At 42.1% G+C, this 27,561-nt stretch overlaps 1 protein-coding gene across 1 annotated transcript in view; it reads right to left on the minus strand.

Moving 5' to 3' along the window:
* smg1 (SMG1 nonsense mediated mRNA decay associated PI3K related kinase) overlaps positions 1-27,184 on the minus strand; it is an 87,277-nt gene extending 60,093 nt beyond the window's left edge. The window contains exons 1-7 of the mRNA XM_038300854.1: positions 26,914-27,184; positions 18,015-18,157; positions 16,035-16,187; positions 15,202-15,338; positions 14,997-15,055; positions 1,315-1,528; positions 1,112-1,237 (exon numbers count right to left, since the gene is read on the minus strand). Coding sequence (XP_038156782.1) covers positions 1,112-1,237; positions 1,315-1,528; positions 14,997-15,055; positions 15,202-15,338; positions 16,035-16,187; positions 18,015-18,157; positions 26,914-26,990 — 909 coding nt within the window. The 5' untranslated portion in view covers positions 26,991-27,184. The remainder of the gene's footprint in view (positions 1-1,111; positions 1,238-1,314; positions 1,529-14,996; positions 15,056-15,201; positions 15,339-16,034; positions 16,188-18,014; positions 18,158-26,913) is intronic.
* Positions 27,185-27,561: the final 377 nt, after the last annotated feature.

Here is a 27,561-nt window from a genome sequence, read left to right on the forward strand (position 1 = left end):
GGACAGAGGGACAGTCAATGACGGACAGAGGGACACAGTAAATGATGGACAGAGGGACAGTCAATGACGGACAGAGGGACACAGTAAATGATGGACAGAGGGACAGTCAATGACGGACAGAGGGACAGTCAATGACGGACAGAGGGACACAGTAAATGATGGACAGAGGGACAGTCAATGACGGACAGAGGGACAGTCAATGACGGACAGAGGGACACAGTAAATGACGGACAGAGGGACAGTCAATGACGGACAGAGGGACAGTCAATGACGGACAGAGGGACACAGTAAATGATGGACAGAGGGACAGTAAATGACGGACAGAGGGACAGTAAATGATGGACAGAGGGACAGTCAATGACGGACAGAGGGACACAGTAAATGATGGACAGAGGGACAGTCAATGACGGACAGAGGGACAGTCAATGACGGACAGAGGGACAGTCAATGACGGACAGAGGGACACAGTAAATGATGGACAGAGGGACAGTAAATGACGGACAGAGGGACAGTAAATGATGAACAGAGGGACAGTAAATGACGGACAGAGGGACAGTAAATGATGGACAGAGGGACAGTAAATGATGGACAGAGGGACACAGTAAATGACGGACAGAGGGACAGTCAATGACGGACAGAGGGACACAGTAAATGACGGACAGAGGGACACAGTAAATGATGGACAGAGGGACAGTCAATGACGGACAGAGGGACACAGTAAATGACGGACAGAGGGACACAGTAAATGATGGACAGAGGGACAGTCAATGACGGACAGAGGGACAGTAAATGACGGACAGAGGGACAGTAAATGATGGACAGAGGGACAGTCAATGACGGACAGAGGGACACAGTAAATGATGGACAGAGGGACAGTCAATGACGGACAGAGGGACAGTCAATGACGGACAGAGGGACACAGTAAATGATGGACAGAGGGACAGTAAATGACGGACAGAGGGACAGTAAATGATGGACAGAGGGACAGTCAATGACGGACAGAGGGACAGTAAATGATGGACAGAGGGACAGTCAATGACGGACAGAGGGACACAGTAAATGACGGACAGAGGGAGGCAGTCAGTGATTTAAATGAAGCTGAAAGGCTCACCCTGAAGTTGGTGCTGAAGACGTGTGGGTAGCAGCGGGCTACCTGGAGGATGCACCTGACGCTCTGACACAGCAGCTCTGGGGTGTCCACGTTCTCCAGGATGGACTGCAGGTTGTTCATCACCAGCTGAAACACAGAAGACAGCGAGTCCATGTCTGGATCCCTGGAGGAAGGAGGAGTTCTGACCATCAGCATCAGCTCACCTGCATGATATGAGAGAAGGCCTTCCTCTCCCCGGCAGCCTCCAGAGTCCGCTGCGCCGCCACCAGGTACAGCAGCTTCACCTCATCCCGACTGCTGGAGTTAAACTTGAGGAAAAGCCACTTGAAGATGCGCTCCGCCTCATAGCTGAGCACGGTGCAGAGGAGACCTACGCAGGCTGCAGCTTCCTGACGCAACTCCCACAGCAGCTTACTGCTGCAGATGGAGAACAGGATGGATTACAGCAGCGTTTCCCAACCGGGCGTACGCATACCCCTGGTGGTCTGCCAGTGCATTGCAAGGGGTACATGAAAATATTTTACTTCTTAAGCCGAGCATCACACGGCTCCATGTGTCGGTTTCATCACACTGTATGACCAAACCGCAGGGTTTAAAAGTTCCCAGCTCACCATTTTCACACTGTGCAACCCGATGCTCTGATGCGATCTACCTGCTCACACTCTACGTCTAAAAACCACTGGTCGGACCCATCAATCTGGCAGAAAAAGAAGAACACCCTTGTTTCCACTTGGCAGTGCTCAAGGTTCTGGTAAATCGGCTCGTAGCTCTGCTACAAAAGCAGGATTTTCCCACGATCACCGTACGGCGGCATGTTTGACTTCCTCCCGACCTTACTGAACACCTACCTGATCGGTAGGTGTTCGTTAGAGACTGGTCGCCACTCGTTACGCCCTGTACACGTCACGATTCAGGACGCACTATGAGTCTGAAACTCAGCCCGATTGAAAAAATTCTCACACAACTTGAGAATCTGTAAAGTGTATGCTGGGCTTTAGGTTGTAAAATAAAATAGGGCTTGGATCTGTTCTGCTTTCAGAGGACCCAACTGAAAAATTAAAAAGATTTTATCAGACTTCCGGTTATGGCGGCCACGTAGGAAGACGTGCAGAACTTTGCTCCGCTGTCTGCTGCGCTTATTAAGGGAAAATAACTGCTGCTCACGAAAAATTTGTGTCAGGAAAAAGATAGAATGCCTAACTCATCCAAACAGCTCAAAGGGAAAAGTGAGGCATCCAAGCAAACGAAGCTTTTCGACCACAACCTCCGCGGTGAAGCTCGCAAAGCCAACAAAAACATGGCGGAGCCTGAAGAAATTAATGACTCAGAAAATAGTAAGTCTGACCAAATTTTGGTCGCGCTCGAATCATTGAAAAGCGAGTTTTCCTCGAAACTCGACGGTCTGTTGGTGACACTGCAAGATATGAAACAGGAGATGAAAGACTATAATGAACGTATGCTGCGAGCAGAGGACCGTATTTCCTCCGCGGAAGATGAAGTGGCTAACCTACAAGCTAGTGTGAGCGCCTTACAGGCTAAAAACAAGTCGATGGAAGATAAACTCACTGACTTAGAAACAAGGTCTCGCTTGAATAACTTAAGGCTTGTAAACTTGCCAGAAGGTGCAGAGGGTTCAGATTTATGTGCTTTTTTGGAAAAGTGGATACCCGAAGCACTGGGAAGTGAGAAGCTGCAGACCTCTCTGAGCTTGGAAAGAGCGCACAGATTGGGCCCGAGAAAGGACAGCGCCTCCCGACCCAGAGCCTTGATAATGAAGTTTCTTAACTTCAGAGAGAAACAAGCCGTCATTCGTGTTGCACGGGAAAAAAAGGATATCTTCTATAAAGATAAACGGGTCCACTTCTACCCCGACCTGGCCGCCGGGCTCCACCAACAGAGGAAAAAGTTCGACCCGATCCGGGAGGTGCTGCGCAATCTGAACATCCGCAATGGAATAACTTATCCTGCAACTCTCCTAGTGACTTACGAAAACGAGACACTGGCATTTAAAACACCAGAGGAAGCAAGCGAGTTTAGCAAAAAACTCCAGAGAGCTCAGGACGCATAAAGCACTAAGTAATGCCTCAGACGGTACGTGAAGTCTGCGAACTTATTCGGTTTGTTACATGTTTATATTTCTAATATGTTGTATAGTTGGGTTCCTAACTTGGGTTACAAAAATTATTCAAATGTGAAGAGTACCTTCGAATGCTGTTCAGTGTTCGTGTGCAGGGGTCTGTATTGTGCCTGGCAGCGACGGGAGCACTTTTTGCAGAGTGAACTGGACGTGGTTCGGCTAATCCTCAATGACTGTGGATTGGCTAATGGCAATAACGGGAGACATAACGGTTGTGGGTGGGGCTCCTTCTGTTTGGGGAAGGGATTTGGTAGTAGGGAAAGGGTTATGTTCTTTATGTTCTCTATGTAGGATGTATGTTCTATCATCCGGTTTTGTTGTGTCTCACATTTTTACAACGCTAAGCATCCCACTACTTTTGTTGATGTATGTCTCAAACTGTAAAATGTAATTTTATTTCATGGAACTGCAGAGGGCTCCAACGCCTTCAAAAAGTCAAACAGGTCATGAATAGACTGAAAGAAATGGAGTCTAAAATTATATTCCTCCAGGAAACGCATCTTCTCGATGAGGATAATTTGAGGGTGAAGAGGAGGTGGAGGGGTAATATATATACAGCACCGTTTACGTCTCATTCTAGAGGAGTTATGACACTTATACATGAATCTATACCATTGCAAATTGAAAACATTATTAAAGACAAAAGAGGAAGATACCTAATACTTCAAGGCTCCCTAATGTCGGAAACTCTAATTCTAACTAATATATATGGCCCTAATGTGGATGATAGTAAATTTTACAATGATTTACTCCTCACTCTGTCTACGCTTAAAGGATCTCACATATTGGGGGGGGATTTTAATTGTACATTACACCCAAGCATGGACAGATCAACTGGAATTGATCAATCGCATAATAACTGTAGAGCTGCAATTTATAGAATGATGAAGGAGCTGAAGTTGATGGAAATATGGAGAGAGAAAAATCCAGCTAGCAAAACATACTCCTGTTATTCAAGTTCTTTCAAAACCTTCTCCAGAATAGACTTCTTCTTAATCTCTGCAGAGTTACAGTTTAGGATTCATGATTGCTTCTATGATAACATTGTAATTTCTGACCACGCCCCATGTTGCTTGGTTTACAGAGATGACCAATTAAAGAGAGACCCACCGAGATGGCAGTTCCAGCATAAATGGTTACAAGATAAAAACTTTGTGAAATATTTAGGGAAACAAATAGACGAATTCTTACAATTTAATACTTCAGAAACGACAGCATGTACAAAATGGGAGGCTCTTAAGGCCTACCTTAGAGGTCACATTATTAGTTATACAGCGTTTAAAACGAAACAAACTGAAAAAACTCGAACACAATTAGAAGATAAAATAAGGTTAATCCAAGCTAAAGTAAATAGTGGAGATAAACAATTAGAAAATGAATTACTGGCTTTGAGAGCAGAATATGATAAATACTCAGCTTCAAGGGCGGCATCAAGTTTGTTGCGACTTAGGCAAACATTTTATGAACAGGGCAATAAAGCAGGCAAGTTACTGGCATGGCAAATAAAACAATTAGAAACTAAACAACCAATTACATCTATTATAGTAAATGGACAAATTTTACATGATCCTCAAGAAATTAATGTAGCCTTTAAGAACTATTATGAAGAATTATATAAGGCACAAATAAACATCAAATCGGAAGACATAAATCAATTCCTTAAAAATTTAAATATACCAAAATTTTCAGAGGAAGACAAGGAAAACTTGGATCTAGAAATTACAAAAGAAGAGCTAGGGCAAGCCATTAATGATATGAAATCAGGGAAAAGAGCGGGACCAGATGGTCTCCCCATAGATTTATACAAGACGTTTAAAGATAAACTTTTGACCCCTCTACTAGATATGTTTCAGGAAGTTTTCCATTCAAACTATCTCCCCCCCTCAATGAACGCCGCCATGGTTATCCTTTTGCCAAAGCCAGGCAGATCTCCAAACAAATGTGAGAATTTTAGGCCCATTAGTTTACTAAATTCAGATCTAAAAATAATCTCCAAGCTGCTAGCACGACGTTTACAAAAGGTGCTCCCAAAATCAATTGATCGAGATCAAAATGGATTCATTTCGGGGAGGCAGGGTTTTCATAACGTGAGGCGAGTTCTAAACATAATTCATTATAATAGAGGTACCTCAGACTCAGCTCTTTTATCACTAGATGCCGAAAAGGCATTTGATAGGGTTCACTGGGAATATCTATTTCAAGTTATGGAAAAATTTGACTGTCGTAATAATTTTGTAAAATGGGTGAAAATATTATACAACAATCCCTCAGCTGAAATAATAACTAACAAGAATATATCTAGATCAATAAAGATCAACAGGGGCTGTAGGCAGGGTTGCCCATTGTCACCTTTACTATTCACTCTGGCAATAGAACCATTTGCCATTGCTATTCGCTCACACCCACATCTTAGTGGAATCAATGTCGGACCTACAGAACATAGGATTTCCTTGTTCGCGGACGATGTGATCCTTTTCATATCAAAATTAAATCAGTCAATACAAATTATTTTGGAAATAATTAAATCATTTAGTGGTATATCAGGATACAAGATAAACAGAACCAAATCTTCAATTCTTTTATTAAATACAAATGAAAAAATTAACCCATCATTAGGTGTATTACAGTTTAAGATGGTAAATGAATTTAAATATTTGGGGATACACATCTCACCAGATTTGGAATGGGTAGCTGCGACCAACTACAATCTCATATTAAATGAAGTAGACAATTCATTTGAAAGATGGACGTCTCTACCAATGTCTATGATTGGGAGAATAAATACAGTTAAAATGAATATACTGCCCAAGTTACTTTACATATTTCAGAATGTTGCTCTTCCACCTCCTCCTGAATTCTTCTCCCAAATAAAGAAGAGGATGTTATGTTTTTTGTGGAAAAACAGAAAATCCAGACTCCGTTTGTCTTTACTATATCTCCCTTATGACCGTGGGGGCTTGAATTGCCCAAATTTTCACTTGTACTACTATGCTGTGCAGTTGAGATCTATGATGTTTTATTACAGTGATCAGTCGCCGCACTGGGTTGACATGGAGACTCAGGATTTAAAAGTGACTCTCCCCTCATACTTCTATTCAGATTCAGTATCAAAGCTTTTGAAACATACTAAAAATCCATTTCTTAAAAACATGATAGGCGTATGGAGAGATGTAAAAAAAAAAATTAATGAACCACACTGCTTGTCTCTGTTCAGCCCAGTGTGGGGTAACCAATTCTTTGTACCCGGTAGAGCTGACTCAACCTTTAAAGCATGGAAAAACAAAGGACTCCAGATGATTCGGGATTTTTATGTATCAGACTCAGACATACTAATGAGTTTTCAGGATCTACAACAAAAATTCCATCTGGATAAGAAACATTTCTTTAAATACCTTCAACTCAGAAACTTTATAAGAACGAGTCAAAATAATGTGCTGGCTAAACCTGCCAAATCAGCTTTGGAAAAAATGTTAACAAGGGATAGTTTAAAGGCAGGTATTATATCAGAGTTCTATCACTCACTGATGTTGCATACATCTGAGGGATCTCATGACAGACTTAATGCTTGGAAGGGTGATTTACAATTAGTTATCTGGGGAAGAGTGGCAAACAGCATGCAAATTGGCCCATACCAGCTCTATCAACACTGCACTGAAAATGATCCAATTTAAATGGTTAATGCGGGTTTATGTAACACCAGTGGACCTCAACAGATATAATGGGGTAATACCTGATGTATGTCCAAAGTGTACAGTGGATAGAGGAACTTGGATTCATTGTGTGTGGTATTGTAGGAATATTATATTGTTTTGGAAAGAGGTAAAAGATGCAATTGAGGAAATTATTTCCAAACAAATAATTATGGATCCGAAGCTGTTTGTGTTTGGACTAAGCCCAGACAAACATAACTACACTAAAAACGAATTAATTTTTATAAACTTAGGTCTGCTTAATGCAAAAAGATGTATATCACTTTTCTGGGGGAAGTCCCATAGACCGACTATAAAACTGTGGTTGCAGCAGATGGCATCTACCCTCCCTCTGGAAAAGATTACATATGTATTAAAGGGTAAACAGAATCAGTTTGAATCCATATGGAATCCCTTTATTAAGTATGTCCAACATCTGAACTTCTTGGAAGACGGCGCAAATGACTGAAGATTCTGCTCACTGCGGTTCCCAAAGAAAATTCTGTTAAAGGACATGCACTGCTGAAGTAATTATTTCAGTATACGGATGAGGTGTAGACTATGCGATGGGTTACATTGGAACTAAGAATGTGGGAGACATTTTGTTGTTTTTGTTCTGTGTTGTGTATTTCATTGTAACTTGAACCAAACTACTATTATAACTGACATTCTTTGTTAAATGTTCAAGCGGTTTGTCTTAACTGTTAAAATTTCAATAAAGATATTTTGGGAAAAAAAAAAAGATTTTATCAACCACAAAGTTTTTTTTCTTCTATGTTGGAGTTCATCTGCTGTGACAAACATCCAAACTGTGCAGAGGAACAGACTGGATGTAGAGAACAGCTCTTTAACTCTGAGCTATCGCAGCTCAGCAAAGCAGCTCAGCTGTCTGGATGCAAACAAATAAAACTCATAAAGTCAGACTGAATATCATTTTTGTTCTGCATTTCGTTCCAAATTCATCAGATTTAAATGAGATTATAAGAGAGTTACTGGGGAGCTTTATAAATACAGGTTGATATTATGATTTTTATTTGAGATGTAAAACATTAAATTATAAAAATTAAATGCTCAATTAAAAGATAAGTAAAATAGTCTTTATTTTATTTATTGTACCCTCCATTCAATCATCAATACTTTTGTCTGGGGGGGCGGTCATGGTAAGAGAAAATGCTAAAAGGGGAAAACTGGCGTAGAGGAAGGACTAAAGGAGACAGAAAAAGCAGCTCAGCTTAAGATTTAAATGGAAAAAAAGGGTTTAGAAAATCATCATCTTATATTTAGACCTTTCCTGAACTTTCAAAGATCATTTTGGATCGTTAATAAAGTGTATTCTTTGGAGACTTCCGGTTGGACCGCAAGATGGAGTAGACGCTTTTTCCTAAGCTCCCACCTCGAACATTATTACTCTATTAATTTTCACTTTGTGTCTGTTAAATCAATAATATCTATAAAGTTACACTGGAACCCTGACCAGTTAGTTAAACGATGACCAGCAGAACAAAGAAAGAAGAGCAGAAAAAAGACGAGGGGAACATCATGGCTGTGCTAACGGCTACGTTAGCCGAACACAAGAAATCCCTCTCAGCGGAGTTCAATGCGGCGTTTACTAAACTTGAAACAAAACTGGAGCACTTTGAATCTACCATTACTACCCACCACCAGCGAATTACATCACTGGAAAATGTGGCCACTACCATGAGCGATGACATACAGGCAATTCAAGCTGAGCTAGCTACAGTGACCGGAGACAACAACAGGCTGAAAGCTAAGCTAATTGACTTGGAAAGTAGGAGCCGCCGCAACAATGCTAGGTTGGTGGGACTTCCTGAAGGCATAGAAGGATCACATCCGACAACATTTTTCTCTCAACTACTGCTGGAGGTCTTCGGGGAAGATGTGTTGAAAAAGGCTCCAGAGCTGGATCGAGCACACCGGGTGCTGACGGCGAAACCGGGCGCCGGTGAGAAACCCAGAGCCGTAATCTTGTGTTTCCACAACTATCTGATCAGGGAGCTCGTTACACGCAAAGCCAGAGAATTACGAGGCAAGTTGAAGTACAAAGGTACCTCGTTCCATATTTTTGAAGATTACTGCCCAGAGGTCTTACAGCAGCGCTCAGCTTACCGTGGGATCATGAAAGAACTGTATGATCGAGGACTCAAACCCACTTTGCGCTACCCAGCCAAACTATTCATCATGACCGAGGATGGGAATCGAAAGTTCCTGGCTTCACCTGAGGTCGCCAAGCGCTATATTGGCTGTCATCCGCCTACCGCTGGCCCGTCAGTGGAATAATGGTTGGCTGCATCCAAGGGTTTTTTGTTTCTCTCTTTTCTGAGTGTATTAATCTAGCCACTTCTAGATCTCAGATAATTCTTCATAGCTTGACTAAAGCTGTCTCTAGAAATTTTTTACTTCATTGTTGTTATTATTCCGATTAACCTATATAATCAAAATAAGCCCTGGACCTGATTACTTGTATTTACTCTGGTTGTACTGCCAGTGTGTGTGACCAATTGACTACGTATTCAGAGCCAGCATAACTATCTTGAGGTGTTTTAGCCGATTATTTTGACTTTACTTAGTTATTGAGTTTTTCAGATGTTCCTCTGCAGTTACACTGGTTGAATTTATGGCTATCTGGTTTGAGCTGGTTACCTTCCGACTAGTGACCATTCTAATTTTGGGAAGAGGAAAGTGTTAGTCTAAGATGAGGGAAGTCTCTCAGGGGATAGAAGATGCCCTGCAGTGCAATGGACACTTAAATGTTTGTTTTTGCTTTAAAGGGGAGCTGGGTTCAGATGCATGTGTTGTTACTCGTGGTATAAATGGGTGTGTGCGTGTTTTTTTTTTTTTTTTTTTTTTTGTGTGTGTTCTTCTCTTACAGTTGTTGGCCAACAATATACCAAGTATCAATCTCCATTCAGCCAAAATGGGTCTGCCATACTGCAATGTATACATCCCTCGCGGAATAATAAGGTATGACCAGCACAGGTAATAATCTGAGGGTTGTTTCGTGGAATGTGAGAGGTCTGGGAAATGCCACTAAGATTGCTAAGGTCATGGCTCACTTGCAGCAACTTAAAGGGGACATATTCTTCTTACAAGAAACACACCTTCGTAATAGAGAAATAATGCGACTTAAAAGAAGCTGGATTGGCCATATATTTCACTCTAGATTCAACGCCAAGGCTAGAGGAACAGCCATACTTATTCGTAATAATATTATGTTTGAACAACACAAAATAATAGCGGACACGGAGGGCCGTTACATAATTGTGTTCGGCAAACTACAAAACTCTCTGGCCATACTAGCCTGCGTCTACGGTCCAAATTGGGATGACGACACCTTTGTGTCTAGACTCTTTTCGTCTATGCCTGATATTGAAAACTATTATTTAATTTTAGGAGGAGACTTTAATATGATTCAGGATGCCCTTTTGGACAGATCTTCAAAAAAAACAATCTCATTATCTAATGCTGCAAAAAGTCTTAATGTTCATAAAACTGAGTTGGGACTGGTAGATCCGTGGAGACATAGGAACCCGGCACTTCAACAGTTTTCCTTCTTTTCCCATGTCCACCATACCTATACACGCATAGATTTTTTCCTTATTGATATAAGACTGCTTTCTAAAGTTAAAGCCTGTGATTATCACACTATAGCTATATCTGACCACTCTCCAGTCTCCTTAGATTTAGAATTACTCTGTCAATCTCGTTTTAAATTTTGGAGATTTAATTCTATACTGCTTACAGAGGAAGACTATAAACAGTTTTTAAAAAATCAACTTTCACTCTACTTTGATCTTAATGACTCACCTGATATATCGAGAAGCACCCTCTGGGAAGCCTCCAAAGCATATATAAGAGGTCAGCTCATTAGCTTTACTTCTAATTTGACAGCGAAGAGGTTACGTTACACCAATGATATACTGAACCAGATTAAAGAGGTGGATTCTAGATATTCAACCAACCCGGATCTTGACCTTTACAATGAACGTGTAAAACTTCAAACCGATTTCAATCTTACTACATCTACGAATGCTCTACTTCAGCTAACCAAGACAAGACAGCGGTTCTTTGAATCTGGTGACAAAGCGGGGAAACTTTTAGCTTTCCAAGCGCGAGCTCAGGCAACCTCCAAATTAATCCCATTCATCAGATCAGCTACAGGGGAGATTCTCTCTGATCCCAGGAAGATAAATGATAGATTTACGTCTTTCTATTCAGAACTATATACCTCCCTAGCCCCTTCCTTGTCACATGACTCCCTTGATGATATCATCTATCCAAGGATAGATGGTGAACTGGGGGGAGGTCTGGGTGGGCCTATCACTATAATGGAGGTGCAAGAATCTATCAAATCTTTAAGTTTGGGCAAATCTCCTGGCCCAGATGGTTTCACCTCAGAATATTATAAGGCCAATGGGGATCTTTTGGCGCCAATATTAACGGATGTGTATAATGAGGCCTTCTCAAACCAGCGCCTGCCTAACACCTTATCAGAGGCTACAATATCGCTGATCCTTAAGAATGATAAAGACCCCTCACTGTGTAGTAGCTATAGACCTATTTCCCTCCTAAATGTAGATTTGAAGATTCTATCTAAAATTCTTGCAACCCGCCTCCAGCGGGTACTTCCCCGCATTATTTCATTAGATCAGACAGGCTTTATGACCGGGCGACAATCATTCCATAACACCAGACGGCTTCTAAATATTATTCATACGCCAGGCACCTTATCACCTGAAATAATTGTATCTCTCGATGCCGAAAAGGCTTTTGATCGGGTCGAATGGGGATTTTTATATAAAGTAATGGAAAGATTTGGTTTTGATAACAATTTTATCCTTTGGGTTAAGCTGTTGTACTCATCACCAGTGGCCTCAATTAAAACAAATGACACGGTGTCTTCACCCTTTCCTCTTGGAAGGGGCACGAGGCAAGGATGCCCTCTGTCTCCCTTGCTATTTGCTATCGCGATAGAGCCTCTGGCAATCTGGTTGCGTGCAGAGGAGGGCTTTAAGGGTATTCTGAGATCAGGTGTAACCCATAAGGTGTCCCTTTATGCGGATGACTTACTCTTATACATTTCTGATCCTCATACATCTCTTCCAGTGCTCCTTAACATTCTAGAACAGTATAGCAAGTTTTCTGGTTATAAGATCAACTATCAGAAAAGCCAATTATTTCCCTTGAACTCTTTGGCAGGAAACCTTCCTCGCTCAATTTCACCCTTTAAATGGGCTGAAGCAGGGGATTCGTTACTTAGGGATATTTGTTTGTTCTTCTATGTCCAGCTTGATGAACAAGAATTTTTCCCCGTTATTAGAGAACATGGAGAAAGATTTTGACAGGTGGTCCTTATTACCATTATCTTTGATGGGACGGGTGAACCTGGTTAAAATGATAATTTTACCTAAATTTTTCTACCTTTTTCAACATGTTCCTATACTAATTACAAAGTCCTTTTTTGACAAGTTGGATAAGAAAATATCCCAATTCTTATGGCTTAAAAGACCTGCCAGACTTCGTAAATCAGTGCTACAGTCCCCAACTTGTGAGGGTGGACTTACTCTTCCCAACTTTAGGCAATACTACTGGGCAGCTAATATACAGAAACTATTATATTGGGGGTGTGATGCTGAGGCTTCACCTGCCTGGGTGCAGATTGAAAGGGCATCTAGCCGTTATTCGTTGTCCTCTCTGCTTTGCTCTCAGCTCCCCCTTCCCCTCTCCCTGATAGAGAACAATCCCATTGTTAAAGCCACATTAAGGATTTGGATCCAATTCAGGAAACAGTTTGGCCTGCATGGACCTTCGATACAAATCCCCTTAGCTAAAAATTGTAACTTTATGCCTTCAGTCACGGATTCGGTTTTTAACTTGTGGCACGACGGAGGGATCAAGACTGTAAAGGATCTTTATAACAATAATATCTTTTCATCCTTTGCTGAACTTTCATCAAAATTCCAACTGCCTAATTCTCATCTCTTTCGGTTCTTTCAGGCCAGGGATTACGTTAAAAAGGTGTTTCCACATTTTCCTAATCGACCCCCTGAAACACTTTTAGATACTCTTCTACAATTAGACCCACAACGGAAAAAATTTATTTCATTTGTATATAATTCTATCAATAATAATAACACCTCAAGACCTGCAGCCTTTGTTAAAACAGCATGGGAGGGGGAGTTGGGTACTGGGATAGATGAGGAGCAGTGGGAGGCTGCTAAGAATTTAATTCATAAGTCCTCGATCTGTGCCCGGCATGTTTTAATACAGTGCAAAATATTCTATAAAGCGCATTACACAAACTCAAAATTAGCAAAGATTTACCCATCAGTCAGCGACATTTGCAATAGGTGCGGACAGTCACCAGCTAACCATACCCACATGTTTTGGGCGTGCCCAAAGCTAACCGGATATTGGGGTAACATTTTTAAAACACTAAGCCAAGCATATAATCAGACAATTCTCCCCAATCCGTTATCGGCTATATTTGGCATCCCTCCAGACCCGGGCCTTTCGCGTTCTTTGAAACGAGCCCTAGCCTTCACTTCCCTTTTGGCTCGAAGACTTATTTTACTTAGATGGAAACTAAACGTCCCCCCGTCTCATGACTATTGGGTCAGAGAGGTTCTTTACAACCTGAAGCTGGAAAAACTCAGATTTTCACTTAAGGGTTCCTCCAGTAAATTTATGGAGACTTGGAGACCTTTCCTATCTATTGTGGGTAACATGACCTTGCTACCTGATTCAGAAGAGAATTAAATTATCTATAGGCCTTCTCATTGATATCCAACCCATTTCTTTTCTTTTTAACCGATATATACTCTTCGTCCTATAATTTATTTATTTATTTATTTTTTTATTTATTTATTTTATTTTTTTATTTATTTTTTTTTTTTTCATTTGTAATTTATTTATATACTTGTTTAACTTAATAATATGCACGCTTAAGTACATATTTATTTATTTAGTTAGTATCAGTATTATTATAATTTTTTTTTTTTTTTTTTTTTAATCTCTTTTCCTGCCTCCTTTCGAATATGTGTGGATGGATGTGTGTGTAAGTTGTGTTGCTAGAAACTGCTATAGGGACTGGATCCCAGCAGTCTGTCCTGTGCTTGGACCTGGACAGGGTGGGTTTGGGGTGGATTGGGTTCTGGGAGAAATTAGCTTGTACTTCTTTGAAAACTACTGTGTTTTCATTGTTTGTTGTGTGTCAAGTTGTAAAATTCAATAAAGAAAGTTGGAAAAAAAAAAAAAAAAAGTGTATTCTTTGTACCAATAATTAATAAGAGTTTACATTTCAAACCTACCACAGAGGGACTTTTACATATATTTGCTTCCCTTCCCTTATTTCTACCTGAGTTGCGCTCACTGCCCTCCTGTTTAACACCTGTGATGAACGGGGACGGCGTGGCTCCGGCGGGTCGGTCTGTCAGATAATAGACTCCGCTCAGCACAGGTTCAGAGCAATGGTCTAAAGCCGGGCAACACTCATCAGAGCGTCGGGTCGCAGTATGAAACAAACATGGTGAGCTGGGAACTTTTAAACCCTGAGGTTTGGTCGTACAGTCTGAGCTGTAGCTGCGTGCAAAGATTGAAAAAATCGTAGTGTAAGCCCGGCTTTAGTGGTTTAACCCCTTGTTAAACCCGTCATCATGGGCCAGGAAACCTTGCGTTTCCCCTCCCAAGTCCCCAGATGAGGCCTTATTATGTATGTGAGCGTCCACACCAGCCAGTGTGAGCACCTCACACCTTTGCTAAAAGTATAAACGTGTGGTACGGTGTGTCCCGCTGATCACAGAGAGGAACATGAGGTTAGAAAACATTTAAATACTGTAGAGAGTTTTATTTGAATTCAAACAGGTCGGTTCAATAGCCAGCACTGATCACAATGCAGGTCTGGTTTTCCAATGAAGTTGATCTACGATTAAAGTTTCTGATACAAAGTGAAACCAAATGCCTGAGAGGAATCTGGCTTCAGTTCCTCCATTCACCATCTGTGCCCAGCGCTCCTTCACACAGGACCACAGCTTCAACTTACCTCTCGTTCATGATGTCGTTCAGGGTGCTGAGGATGTTGTCCAGCTGTTTGACCATGGTCTGAAAGAGGACAGAAGGTAGGAGGCACTTATTCTGGGTCAATACTTCTGGCTTTAGACCAGAACCGGGCTTTCTGGGTGCTGTTACTAAGTTCTAGATGTGTGATGCTTCACAGGAAGACTTGAACAGAACACGGCAGGACTGACCACTTTGCTCTCTCCATGGCTGATAAACTCCTTCAGCTGTTTTAGGGTGACCAGCCTCCGGTCACGATCGTCCTCCCTGGAGACCCTGCGCAGGAGGTTGGCCAGTCGAGACTCCTCAGAGTGAGTCATCCCTCTGTCTGCAACAACAAAACCCAAAACCAAAACGTCAAACAGGTCAGATCTCGCTTCATGGAGACCATAGTGGCTAGGCTTAAAACTTTCCTTTTTGATAAAGCTTCTAGTTAGAGTGGCTCAGGTTATCCTGATCTATCTCTATAGTTCTGCTGCTATAGGCTTAGACTGCTGGAGGACATAGGGACCCCTTTTTCATCATTCTGCTTCATTCTATCTCTATTCTCCCACTCTGCAGAATCTGTTAGTTCAATCTCTAACATTCTGCTCTCTCTGCTTTTTCTCATAAGAGCTCGTCTGCCTGGCTGTGTGTTTCCTGGACGGGGCCGCCTGTGGAGCTGGTTGACAGTTGCCTTTTGTATCTATGCTTCTTTTTCTATGTCTGCTTCTGTCTCCTTGAACCCCAGTGGGCCTCAGCAGATGGCCGCTCACACTGAGCCTGGTTCTGCTGGAGGTTTCTTCCTGTTCAAAGGGAGTTTTTCCTCTCCACTGTCGCTACAAGCATGCTTAGTGTGAGGGATTGCTGAAGAGTCAATGAGTCGATGCAATCAGCTGGTTTTCCTTAGATAGAAAACTTTGAATCAATCTGACTGGATGATCTGGTGAACTGGAAAGTGACCTGAGATGACATGATGGTGCTATAGAAATAAACTGAATAGAACTGGTCATTCCAACATGAGGAGATGTAGTTCATAGCTCACCCTGCGATTTCCTCATTTCCTTTGAAGCTAAAGCACAATTTCCATGCTGAAAAGTAGTGGGATCCGTTGTCACGTCATTGGGTCTCAACTCTTCCCCCAGCGACTTCCAACCAAATGTTGTATCACAGACACTTTGTTCAACTTCATATCCAGCTGGGAACAAAAACAGGACTGATGTCAGCAGAACTTTAAACCCTTTAGATGGAGTCTGAGGGGGAAAAAGTCCAAAATACTAGAATCTGGAGCAACAGGTCTGTTATAAGCTAAGAGTTGGAATTAAACCCGTTCATGGTGATCGGGTTCAGGGATATGTAATAAAAATCTAACATCACAATTTATTTGGGCTATAATTGCAATACACTACATATACATATATATATATATATATTAGGGATGCACGATATTGGGATTTTGGCCGATATCCGATATGCCGATATTTTAAAACTCATGTAGCTGATAACCGATATCGATACCGATGTTAAAGCTGGACAAAAATAAGTAGCCATTGAAAATAGCAGTTTTGTTATCCATTTCACTTTGAAAAATAATATACTCAAATGTATTTTCATATGCTGATATCAAATTGATTTTTAAAAACGATCTATCGATCTATTTTACTTTCAAAATCTGGTGAAATTTCATCGTTCTGTTACAAACTCTCGTGATATTTTGCAAATTCTTGTGAGATTTTGTTAGTAAAATAGATCGATACCGCGTCAATATATCAACATATAAAAATATGGCAACATTTGGTGAATTTTCGGGGGATTTCGTAGCATAACGATGACATATAGCAATATTTCATTAGTAAAAGAGATTGATATGGTGTTTTTAAATGGCAATATATCAGCATATGAAGATATTGGGATATTTTAATGGATCAATATTTTTTCCCTCGTCTTCAGAAGTTTTTAAGTCTGTAAAAAAGAAGTTTTTGAGGAAGAAGAAGAAGTAGTATTTTTTTTTTTTTTAGACTTTAGAAACTCAGAAGCTGATCAAATATCTGGTTAAATATCGGTGGGGGGGCCGATGTCCGATATTCAGTTTTAAGGCCGATACCGATAGGGGGCCGATTATATCGTGCATCCCTAATATATATATATATATATATATATATATATATATATATATATATATATATATATATATATATATGACAATATGTTTAAATTACCTTCAACAACAAACAATAGAGTGCATAACATTGCACTATATACTCATTCAAGCTTTTGGTTTCACGTTTAATTTTATTTTATTTTTTTCCATCTCAAAGCTTTTCTGCCACATGTCATCTTTGGGTGTCAGAATTAGACCTTTAACAAGATCCCAGCAACCAAACAGGAAACAAAGCAAAAACAAACAATACTAAATACATTTCCAAATGAAAAAGGGCTCTTTTGTGCAGAATACAAAAAACAAATAAAAAGAAAAAAAGAAATTGACCTCAAATTACTGCCCAAAAAGTAGAGCATCTCCAAACTATCAGCATTGATTCCAAAAAACGTTTAAAATCAATCCACTGGACTTTGTTTCCAGGTCTGAAGACGTTTCTCTTCCATCCAGGAAGCTTTTTCACTTCAAAATGTCAGAAATAGCGTTTAGTTCCAGGTTTTATCCAGCAGCCCAACAAAGCCTGGTTTTAGTTTAGAAAACATGCAAATAGAAACGGATGAACGGGTCCCCCCCTTTGGAATGGGGGTCGTTTGGCTTCTTTGTTAGCCTGCAATGCCCCATACCTGTCTATGTCTCTGAAAGGGGGGTCGTTAAAGGCACTTTTAATTGAAAAAGCTTCCTGGAAGGGAAACAAAACGTCTTCAAACTTTGAAACAAAGTCTAGTTGACGTTTTTTTTTATTTTTGGAACGACTCTGACCTGAATGACAGAGAATGGAAGGAGGGGAACGAGGCTATATAACCGACCTGAATGAATCGCACCACGGATCTGTTTTCACCGAGGAGCACGGCGGCAGCAGGAACTCACCCTCCTCCTGATGTGCTTCTGCAGCAGCGTAGGCATCACTGAGCGCCGCCGTCTGCTCAGGGCGCCTGGAGGGCAGTACGTCATACAGCGGTCCAAGCTCTCTGGGCTTCACTTCGTCCTGAAGGGATGACACGCCGTTACCTCTGAGGAAAAGGACAGAATTATTTCCTCTAACTCCCACATCCGCCCCACTCTATGCAGTCAGACTGCTGCCTATTTCAACCTGTTGGAATCTGTAGAATGAGGTTGATAAACATGCATACAGTAGCAGCCATTCAAAGTTTCCCACTTTCCTTGATGGGCCCTTGGCTGGTCCCCTGAAATTACTTTTTAAACATCTAAAATATTCTGTCATGATTTATGGACATTAAGATCTAAAGAGAGGCGCCATCTCCTGGTCAGACCCTGTAATTCAGTGAAAGGGTAGAGTCAGAGTAAAACAAATGTGCACGCCCTGTAGAAGGCCAGTGGCTGGAAGTTGGAGGGGATTTTAATGGGAGTTGCAGGGAAATTGGCTGCCATTCAGCTGGCGTTTGACTGGGAATTTACAGTTAATCTGACTGGTAATTTACAGTAGCAGCCATTTTGAATGGCTGCTACTGTAAATTAAAGATCCGTTTTTGCTCCTTGTGGTAGAATCAGACATCCAACATCAGCTGCTTCATCAAGCTAGAGCTCTGCAGAGTACGTGAGCACCACTGACACATTTATGAATATGGATGATGAAATGTAAAACTGGGAACACATCTTCCACCTTCAGCCTGCTGGAAAGCAGCCCCACGGTGACCCGGATGATGGATGGATGGATGGATGATGGACGCAGGCTTTTAGCTGAGAATATTCCATAGGGTGTCCACCGTTGTGGATTACATCTTTAGGCTCTGCATGGCGTAGGGGGGTCTGGGGGAATCCTCCCCTGGAAAATGTTGAAATTCAGACTCTGAAACGTTATTTCCTGCATTTTGATGTGGAAAGCAGCTAACTTCTTTGTTCCAACACTACTTTCCTCCTGATTATGGGAAGTATGTGAGCTTGGCTAGTAGGGTTGTCAAAAGTATAGATACTCAAAAAAGTATTGATACTGAAAAGTTGTCCCGGTACCAATACCGATACCTTCACTTCGATACCGGTTCCTGAACGATACTTTTTTCGATACCAGTTTTATAATATAAATTCAAAGAAAAAGAAAATTACACAACATAAAAAAGTAAAAATCTTAAGTTTTATTTTAAGCTCTGATTTTTCCATTTACATTTTGCCTCTTACATAAAAAAAAAATTCAGTGTCTAATATTCACTGTTACATTGTGAGGACCTTTTAACTTAGCAGTTTTCCTTTAGAAAAATTACCATGTCTGACAAACAAGCCCGTTGAATGGGATCCTACTGACAGCGCACCGCTGGTATGGGGGGGTCTGAGCGGCTCCAACAGAAATATTGGAAGGCAGGATGAACTGACTGCACTGATTAAGTTTTCAGGTGGATTTTCCCACTTAACAACATAATAAAACAACTTTATTCCCACTGATCACAGCAAATATAGCTGCAAGGCAGAGAAAGGATAGAGTAGCTCCGCCCAACGCGCGTCAGACACACTTTTCGACCGCGCAGCCAGAGCAGCAAAGCTGCTTCAGCCGCGCGTCAGAAGCTGGTAGAAGCAGCAAAAATGAAGCAGCAGACGTGATTTTGCTGCGTCCGGTGTGAACGTAACATGATTCACTCCGCTCTGGCTTTGCTCCGCCCACGGGCTGCTGAGAGGAAGATGGTGGCGCCGGCTGCGGTCCGCTCTTCTTGCAGTCAAACACCGAGCAACTTTCTGCTCTTAAAATGTTTCCGTGCCAGATGTATTGCATTGCGCACTATTGGCATCAGTCTTAATAAAGTGAAGTCGCACTTTTGACCTGGGGGGCATTTTAAAGGGGTTCTGCGACGCTCGCAACCAGTTCACAACAGATACACATGAACCCTGGCTGTAGGGGTGACCACCTGTGTATTTTTCCTGGATGACGCAATCACGTTAAAGGAATAGTACACCCAAAACATGATTAGCCTTCATTTTCTACTCACCCCCATGCTGAACAACACTCTGGAGTACTTTTTTGATATCTCAAATGCATCTGGAGATCTGGGAGGCTTCTTGCTGTCTGCTGACATTCAAATAATGGAGGTCTATGGCGCCCGAGTCAGAAAGGTCCATAAAAGTCCACAAAAACGTGTCAATATTCCTCCATGCTGCTCGTCCAATGTATTCCAAGTGTCCTGAGTGGGTAGCGTCCAGAATTTACTCAAAACGAAGTAATTTAGAATGTTTTTAGAGCATAAACAGTAGTGTATAGGATTTCCTGAAAGCGCGCACATGCGCGCTCACGACGCTACGGAAGCTGGCAGACCAAACCAGCGCATTCAGCTCGGCAAAGAACTCATGCTCTTCCTCAACACTGAAGTCCTCAGACATTTTTCTTTCGTTGTTTCTTTCTTTGCACAGGTAACAGCACATTTCTTCTTCTACGCTTGCATTATCGGCAGAGGAGACGCTGAATGCGCACTTTCATCTGGTTTGGTCTGCCGGTTTCCGTAGCGTCATGAATGCGCCGGCGCGCGCTTTCAGGAAATCCTATACACTACTGTTTATGCTCTAAAAACATTCTAAATGACTTCGTTTCGAGTAAATTCTGGATGCTACCCACTCAGGACACTTGGAATACATTGGACGAGCAGTATGGAGGAATATTGACACGTTTTTTGTGGACTTTTATGGACCTTTCTGCCTCGGGCGCCATAGACCTCCATTATTTGAATGTCAGCAGACAGCAAGAAGCCTCCCAGATCTCCAGATGCATTTGAGATATCAAAAAAGTACTCCAGAGTGTTGTTCAGCATGGGGGTGAGTAGAAAATGAAGGCTAATCATGTTTTGGGTGTACTATTCCTTTAAGTGTTACAGCCAATCACCGAAACTTGGTACCTAAAGACGAGGCATGTTTCGATACTCTGTAGAACCGAAGCATTTCGGTCGGTACCATAAAAGAACTGACGTTTGGTACCCAGCCCTACAATACTCATTTTCAAAAGTATCGATACAGTGCTACCAACAGTGGCACCTAAACAGTCATTCATCTTCTGCGCAGATTAGAGGAAACACTGTGTGATTGAATAAATCTACGCACTTTTCAGTTTCAGGCATTTTTCTGTAACAGGTGCAGCTGCTGAGAATTATTTTTGTTTGTTAACCGGTTTGGCTAGCGTCATTGTTATGTGTGTAAAGCATAGCCAAGGAAGGAACACTTCATTTTAATTTTGTAAGTTTTTTTTATCAAGCTTGCTTAATATTTTGCACAGCATACAACCTCAAAATATTGTTTATTGTATTTATTTATCTATTTATTGTACTTTGTATATTAATTAAAACATTTCTGTAGAATTTTGGAGTTTTTGCTTTTATCCTTGTGGTATCAAAAATAACATTGAGTATCGAATATTTTACTTAGTATCGGTATCGAGTTGAAAAGTTTAGTATCGTGACAACCCTACTGACTAGAGATGGAAATTTCATCAGGAAGATAAGAGATTATTTTTCGCTATAATATTATGTTTCATAGGTTAAGAATCAGAAAGTGAAATGCGACGTTCACACCGAACGGCATCAAAGAAGCTTCTGCTTCATTTCTGATGCTTGACCACATTAAGGTCAGACGTCCAGTAAAGTGAGTCCAGAAGCTTCTGCTGCTCCTGTGTTCGATGCCAGAGAGCAGCTTTGCTATATTAGCTGTGATCAGCGGGTAGAAAGTAGTTAGAATCTCTGTTGAAGTGAGAAAGTCCTCCTGAAAACATGGTCTGTGCAGTCAGTTCATCCAGATTACCATCCTGCCTTCAAAGATTATTTCCCTGTGGGAGCCGCTCAGACCCCCACATACCGGCGCTGCGCTGTCACTGGGAATCCCCAGCAGCAGCTGCCTCAGGCCCGCTGCCTCCTCGCGGTTTGCTGCGGCGGCTGGAAGGCATTTTCCACGTACGTAATCCAAACTGCAGATCATAAAAGCCAACATATTCTGCCGGCAGCTTTCTACATTTGAAGTTAATTTAGGCGTTAATAAACTGTTTCAGAGGAGTGATCATAGCGCTCTGCATCAGCAGTAGAGGTGAGTATTGGCTTGAGTGTTGCGATTCGATACATGTTGCGATACTTGGGTCACGATATGATATTATCACGATATTGCAGTATCACTATATATTGCCATATTTTCCCCAGCTATCAAAATCAAATGATGAGATAAAACAGCAAGTGCTGTATATTTTCATCAGAAAATATTGATTAGGTATTATTATCCATGTTGCTTGGGGTTTTCTTCCACTGTGACTGCCTCAAATCGAGATTTGGTGCTGCACGCACAGTTAAAGGGCTCCACAGCGCTTTCTGCCAGAGTGGTGGTGCAGAGGTAGCCCATTTTCCCATCAATGATTTATGTAACCATTTTTTTTTTTGAAAATCGATACTAAGAAGTTTAAGATCGATATTATATTGGGCAGCCGAATATCACGATATATCGCCAAAACGATTATTTCTCACACCCCTAATCAGCAGTGCTGCGTCTGACTCCCTGCCAGCTCCCAGATCAGCTTCTCTCAGTGGTTGATGCGGCGCGTCCAGCAGCTAAAGTTACATTTTTCAACTCCAGCTGCTTCTGAAATTTTTAGCAAAGTTTCCAGGGAAAAACAGGGCATACGCATTGCTAACAGCCTGGATGAGCAGATGGACGAATGGATAATGGACGGCTGGATGGACAGACAGGTGGATGGATGGTTGGTTGGATAAAAGGATGGATCAATATTTTCATTTTGAATTTATAGAATTCGATCAGTAATTACTAAATGGATATATTTCTCTTTAAAGTAAATTTATTAATCAATATTAAACATTTTAATAATTAAACTCGTTGAATCTAAAATTGAAAAACAAGAAAGTGATGCTAGAATATCAGGTAAGCAGTAACAGCATAGTTAGCCGGCCTGGTAACTAGTTACTGTGATCAGTAACGATAACTAGTGAAACCCTTGAAGCGTCACTCCTGAACGCTCTGCTCTCCATCAGAACATCCTGAGGAGCCGTAATCATTTAAAAACTGTTTTTATATTTACTCGCCTCTATTTATAAAACATTAAAGTTAGTTTGATGAAACATTAAATCAATGGGTTCCAAAGTGAGGAAGAACGTCAGAACCGGGAACGAGGAACCGGTGAGTGAATGAAGACTGAAGCCAGGAGACGCTTTTTGAAACGGATCAGGAATTTATCCAAAAAATGAAATTGTCAGGCAAACTGAAGGTATCAGCAGGTTTACTGAGCTTCACAGCATTCAGCCTCCAGCTAAAAACAGGCCCAGCTGATGAACTGGGGGGGGGGGGGTCCTAATGGTAAATCCATTAGACAGCTATTAATTGAAGAGGTGCCTGCGTGATTGGTCGAATATAGGTGTTCAGGCTGACGTATAAATAACTGGCCTGCAGAAATAACAGGGAAAAAAACAGATTTTAAGAGAGGATTTTTTTTTTAAATACGAATTTTCTAAACTTTTGGAAAATATCGCTTGATGAAGAGAACATTTATAAACATGGTTAAGCCAGAATGATTTGATATTTAAATATGATCTCCCTACGACTTTAACAAAGTGCAAAGGTCTTAAAGTGCTACTTGTCTACATTAAAAAGATATTAACATAACATACTTGTCATTACACACAACGTTTCACCTTTAGCAGTAAGTTTAAGTTACACTTGTTTGAATGAACCTATGAAACATAATATTGAGGCTAAAATGATCTCATGTCTTGCTGATAATATTTCCATCTCTGGTCAAGCTCACATACAACAAAGACAAGGTTAGCTGCTTTACACCTTCAAAATGCAGGAAATAACTTTCAGAGTCTAAATTTGAACATTTTCCAGGGAAGGATTCCCCCGGACCCCCCTACGCCATGCAGAGCCTAAAGATGTGATCCATCATGGCGGACACCCTATGGAATATTCTCCGCTCGTCGGAGGAGTTCTTCTCCATTTAATCAGGTAATAATCTGACAGAAGGGAATCACCAATCCATCCAGTTTCCTTCATGCTTATCCCTGCTGGGCGGTCGAGGGGTGCTGGTCCCCATCTCCAGCGGTCTATGGGTGAGAGGCAGGGTCCACCAAAGGTCGCCAAGGCAACACAGACAGGCAGGACAAATAACCATTCACACTCACACCTAAGGAGAATCTAGAGAAGCCAACTAACCTAACAGTCATGTTTTTGGACTGTGGGAGGAAGCCGGAGTACCCGGAGAGAACCCACACACTCTCAGGGAGAACATGCAAACTCCAGTCTATTCAATAGAAGCCCAGTAGGGACACCTGAATCAAACCCAACAGTTACACCTCAGCATTTATTTAGCTGAATGAGTGGAGTAACGACCAATGAGCTGTTTGGAAACGCTCACAGCAGTTTGAAGTGATGGTGAAACAGATCACTATGACCGAAATAGATCACTATGACCTTGTGCAAAAACTGAGCACATCCAGGTTTTTATCAGTCAACCTCTGAATCAGCTGATCGTAGTTCTTTCAAAGATTCACAGACGATGGGTGGATGGTTGAATGGATGACTAGGTGGAGGGTAAAGATACCTGCTAATTCTGAAAAAATCTAAAACCAAGATTTCACTCTGCTAAAGGAGCTATGAGAGGAAGCACCTGCTTCCTCTCATAGCTCCTTCCTCACTGCCGGCTCTATTCAGACGCAGCTGATAAAAAAAAAGCGGCGTTCCCCTTTAAACTGGAACCCGCTGATCGTTTAGCAGCATGTTTTTTCTCCCAAACTGTTTACATTTGATCAATTCAGTTCAGTTCAGTTTATTTCTATAGCTCCAATTCACAACACACGTCATCTTAAAGGAATAGTACACCCAAAACATGATTAGCCTTCATTTTCTACTCACCCCCATGCTGAACAACACTCTGGAGTACTTTTTTGATATCTCAAATGCATCTGGAGATCTGGGAGGCTTCTTGCTGTCTGCTGACATTCAAATAATGGAGGTCTATGGCGCCCGAGGCAGAAAGGTCCATAAAAGTCCACAAAAAACGTGTCAATATTCCTCCATACTGCTCGTCCAATGTATTCCAGGTGTCCTGAGTGCGTAGCATCCAGAATTTACTCGAAACGAAGTCATTTAGAATGTTTTTAGAGCATAAACAGTAGTGTATAGGATTTCCTAAAAGCGCGTTCACGACGCTACGGAAACCGCGGCAGACCAAACCAGATGAAAGTGCGCATTCAGCATCTGCTCTGCCGATAATGCAAGCGTAGAAGAAGAAATGTGCTGTTTACCTGTGCAAAGAAAGAAACAACGAAAGAAAAATGTCTGAGGACTTCAGTGTTGAGGAAGAGCATGAGTTCTTTGCTGAGCTGAATGCGCACTTTCATCTGGTTTGGTCTGCCGCGGTTTCCGTAGACTCGTGAACGCGCTTTTAGGAAATCCTATACACTACTGTTTATGCTCTAAAAACATTCTAAATGACTTCGTTTCGAGTAAATTCTGGATGCTACCCACTCAGGACACTTGGAATACATTGGACGAGCAGTATGGAGGAATAATGACACGTTTTTTTGTGGACTTTTATGGACCTTTCTGCCTCGGGCGCCATAGACCTCCATTATTTGAATGTCAGCAGACAGCAAGAAGCCTCCCGGGTCTCCAGATGCATTTGAGATATCAAAAAGTACTCCAGAGTGTTGTTCAGCATGGGGGTGAGTAGAAAATGAAGGCTAATCATGTTTTGGGTGTACTATTCCTTTAAGGCACTTTACAGTTCAACCAGATCATCCAGTCAGATTTATTCAAACCAGCTGATTGACTCTTCAGCAATCCCTCACACTAAGCATGCTTGTAGCGACAGTGGAGAGGAAAAACTCCCTTTGAACAGGAAGAAACCTCCAGCAGAACCAGGCTCAGTGTGAGCGGCCATCTGCTGAGGCCGACTGGGGTTCAAGGAGACAGAAGCAGACATAGAAAAAGAATCATAGATACGTTTAAACACTGCCTCACTTTATGTAATGGAAATGTCCATTAACTGTCTGGAAAGATGCACTAAATTAAGTGCTATTTCGTTAACACGTTTTCAGAAAATGATAATAAAAGTTGTCCAAGTCTAAGGAGACGTTGAACAGGCGTGATTTCTGTTGGGTTGCTATTTGAACACCTGTGCATGACTCCTGCTCTCCACTGTTATCCAATGAGGATCGTGGTGGTTTAGCTCTAACAGAGCAGATATTCCTGAAATAAGAGGCAGCAGCGAAGGTTGCTGGGCTTCCAGGAGCCTCGGCCTTGACCCGGCTGCTTCACCACAGGTCCGAGGGCTAACCCTCACTCATCACCCCACACCAAGCAGCTAACTGATGAATTATTGCCCCAACAAGGCAGCGCAGCCACTGCTTTCCGGAAGTGATGTGAAAGCAGGTAACATCACAGCAGGCTGGCGGCGTCCCTCAGCTGACTAGCATCGCTAGCCGCAACTAGCAGCAGGGTAGCATGCTAACGCTTCACGTTAACGCCAATTCCCGCGTGAAATAAGTGTTTTTATTGAAACATGCTGTGGATTTGCCCTGTCGTTAGGTATCACAGCGGTCTATGGTCAGTTAGGCGCTAACAGCCGTCGGTCCCAACCCGCTGCGGGCGGCGGTAGCCCCGAGCTGGGCTCACCGTGGCGGAGGCTGGAGCTAACCTGCTGCCGCTCCGAGGAGCCTGAAATAAAACGCGGTAAATACGGAGAGGATAAACGGGTGGAGCGGAGAAGGTGGAGGAGTGTGGTTCCCACACTGCCGCCAGCCGGGACAGAAAGACAGCCAGGCCCCGGAGAGGCGAACCAACCAACCTGGGCTGCCAGTAGTTCCAGTGAGGCCGCAGTTTGTGGGCGCCGCTGAGCCGAACCCCCGGGGCTTTACGGCTCATTCCCTCCCGGGTTGCTGCATGACCTTCCGCAGCGCTGTCGGACTTTTCCCGCAGCTTTTTTTCTCTCTTCACATTTATGCTTGTCGGCTATCAGTAACTGTTAGCAACTTGTCATTATAGCTAACACACGACGCTGTTCTTCTTCTTTCACTTTTACGTCGCGTTAAAGTTCTTCTTCTTCTTTGGAGGACCTGCGGTAGAAAAGCTTTGCTGTGACTCAGGAGCGCCCCCCTCCGGCTCCACCAGGTGGAGACCGACAGGAACCGATGAGGCTCGCAGAGCTACAGGAATATCTTTGCATACTTTTAGGTATTCATTACAACTACAACACAGATTACATTTGTTGGTAAAATCTCTATGATTTAGGAAAACACCATTTAGTATGGAAGCCCGCTTCTGCCACATGAAAGTAAAAAAAATACAGTATGATTTAAGGAGGGCCAGCCCTCCTTAAATCATACCGTACCTAGCCTCGGGCTGAAGCTCCTATCCGTGACAGTAAATAACTCAAGGAGCTCTAGAAGTAATCCAATGTTAACTACCTCAATGATGCATGCAGTATATAAAGCCC

The sequence above is a fragment of the Cyprinodon tularosa genome, unplaced genomic scaffold, assembly GCF_016077235.1.
Source record: "Cyprinodon tularosa strain WSP-4 unplaced genomic scaffold, ASM1607723v1 ctg1122, whole genome shotgun sequence".
Classification (NCBI taxonomy): Eukaryota; Metazoa; Chordata; class Actinopteri; order Cyprinodontiformes; family Cyprinodontidae; genus Cyprinodon; species Cyprinodon tularosa.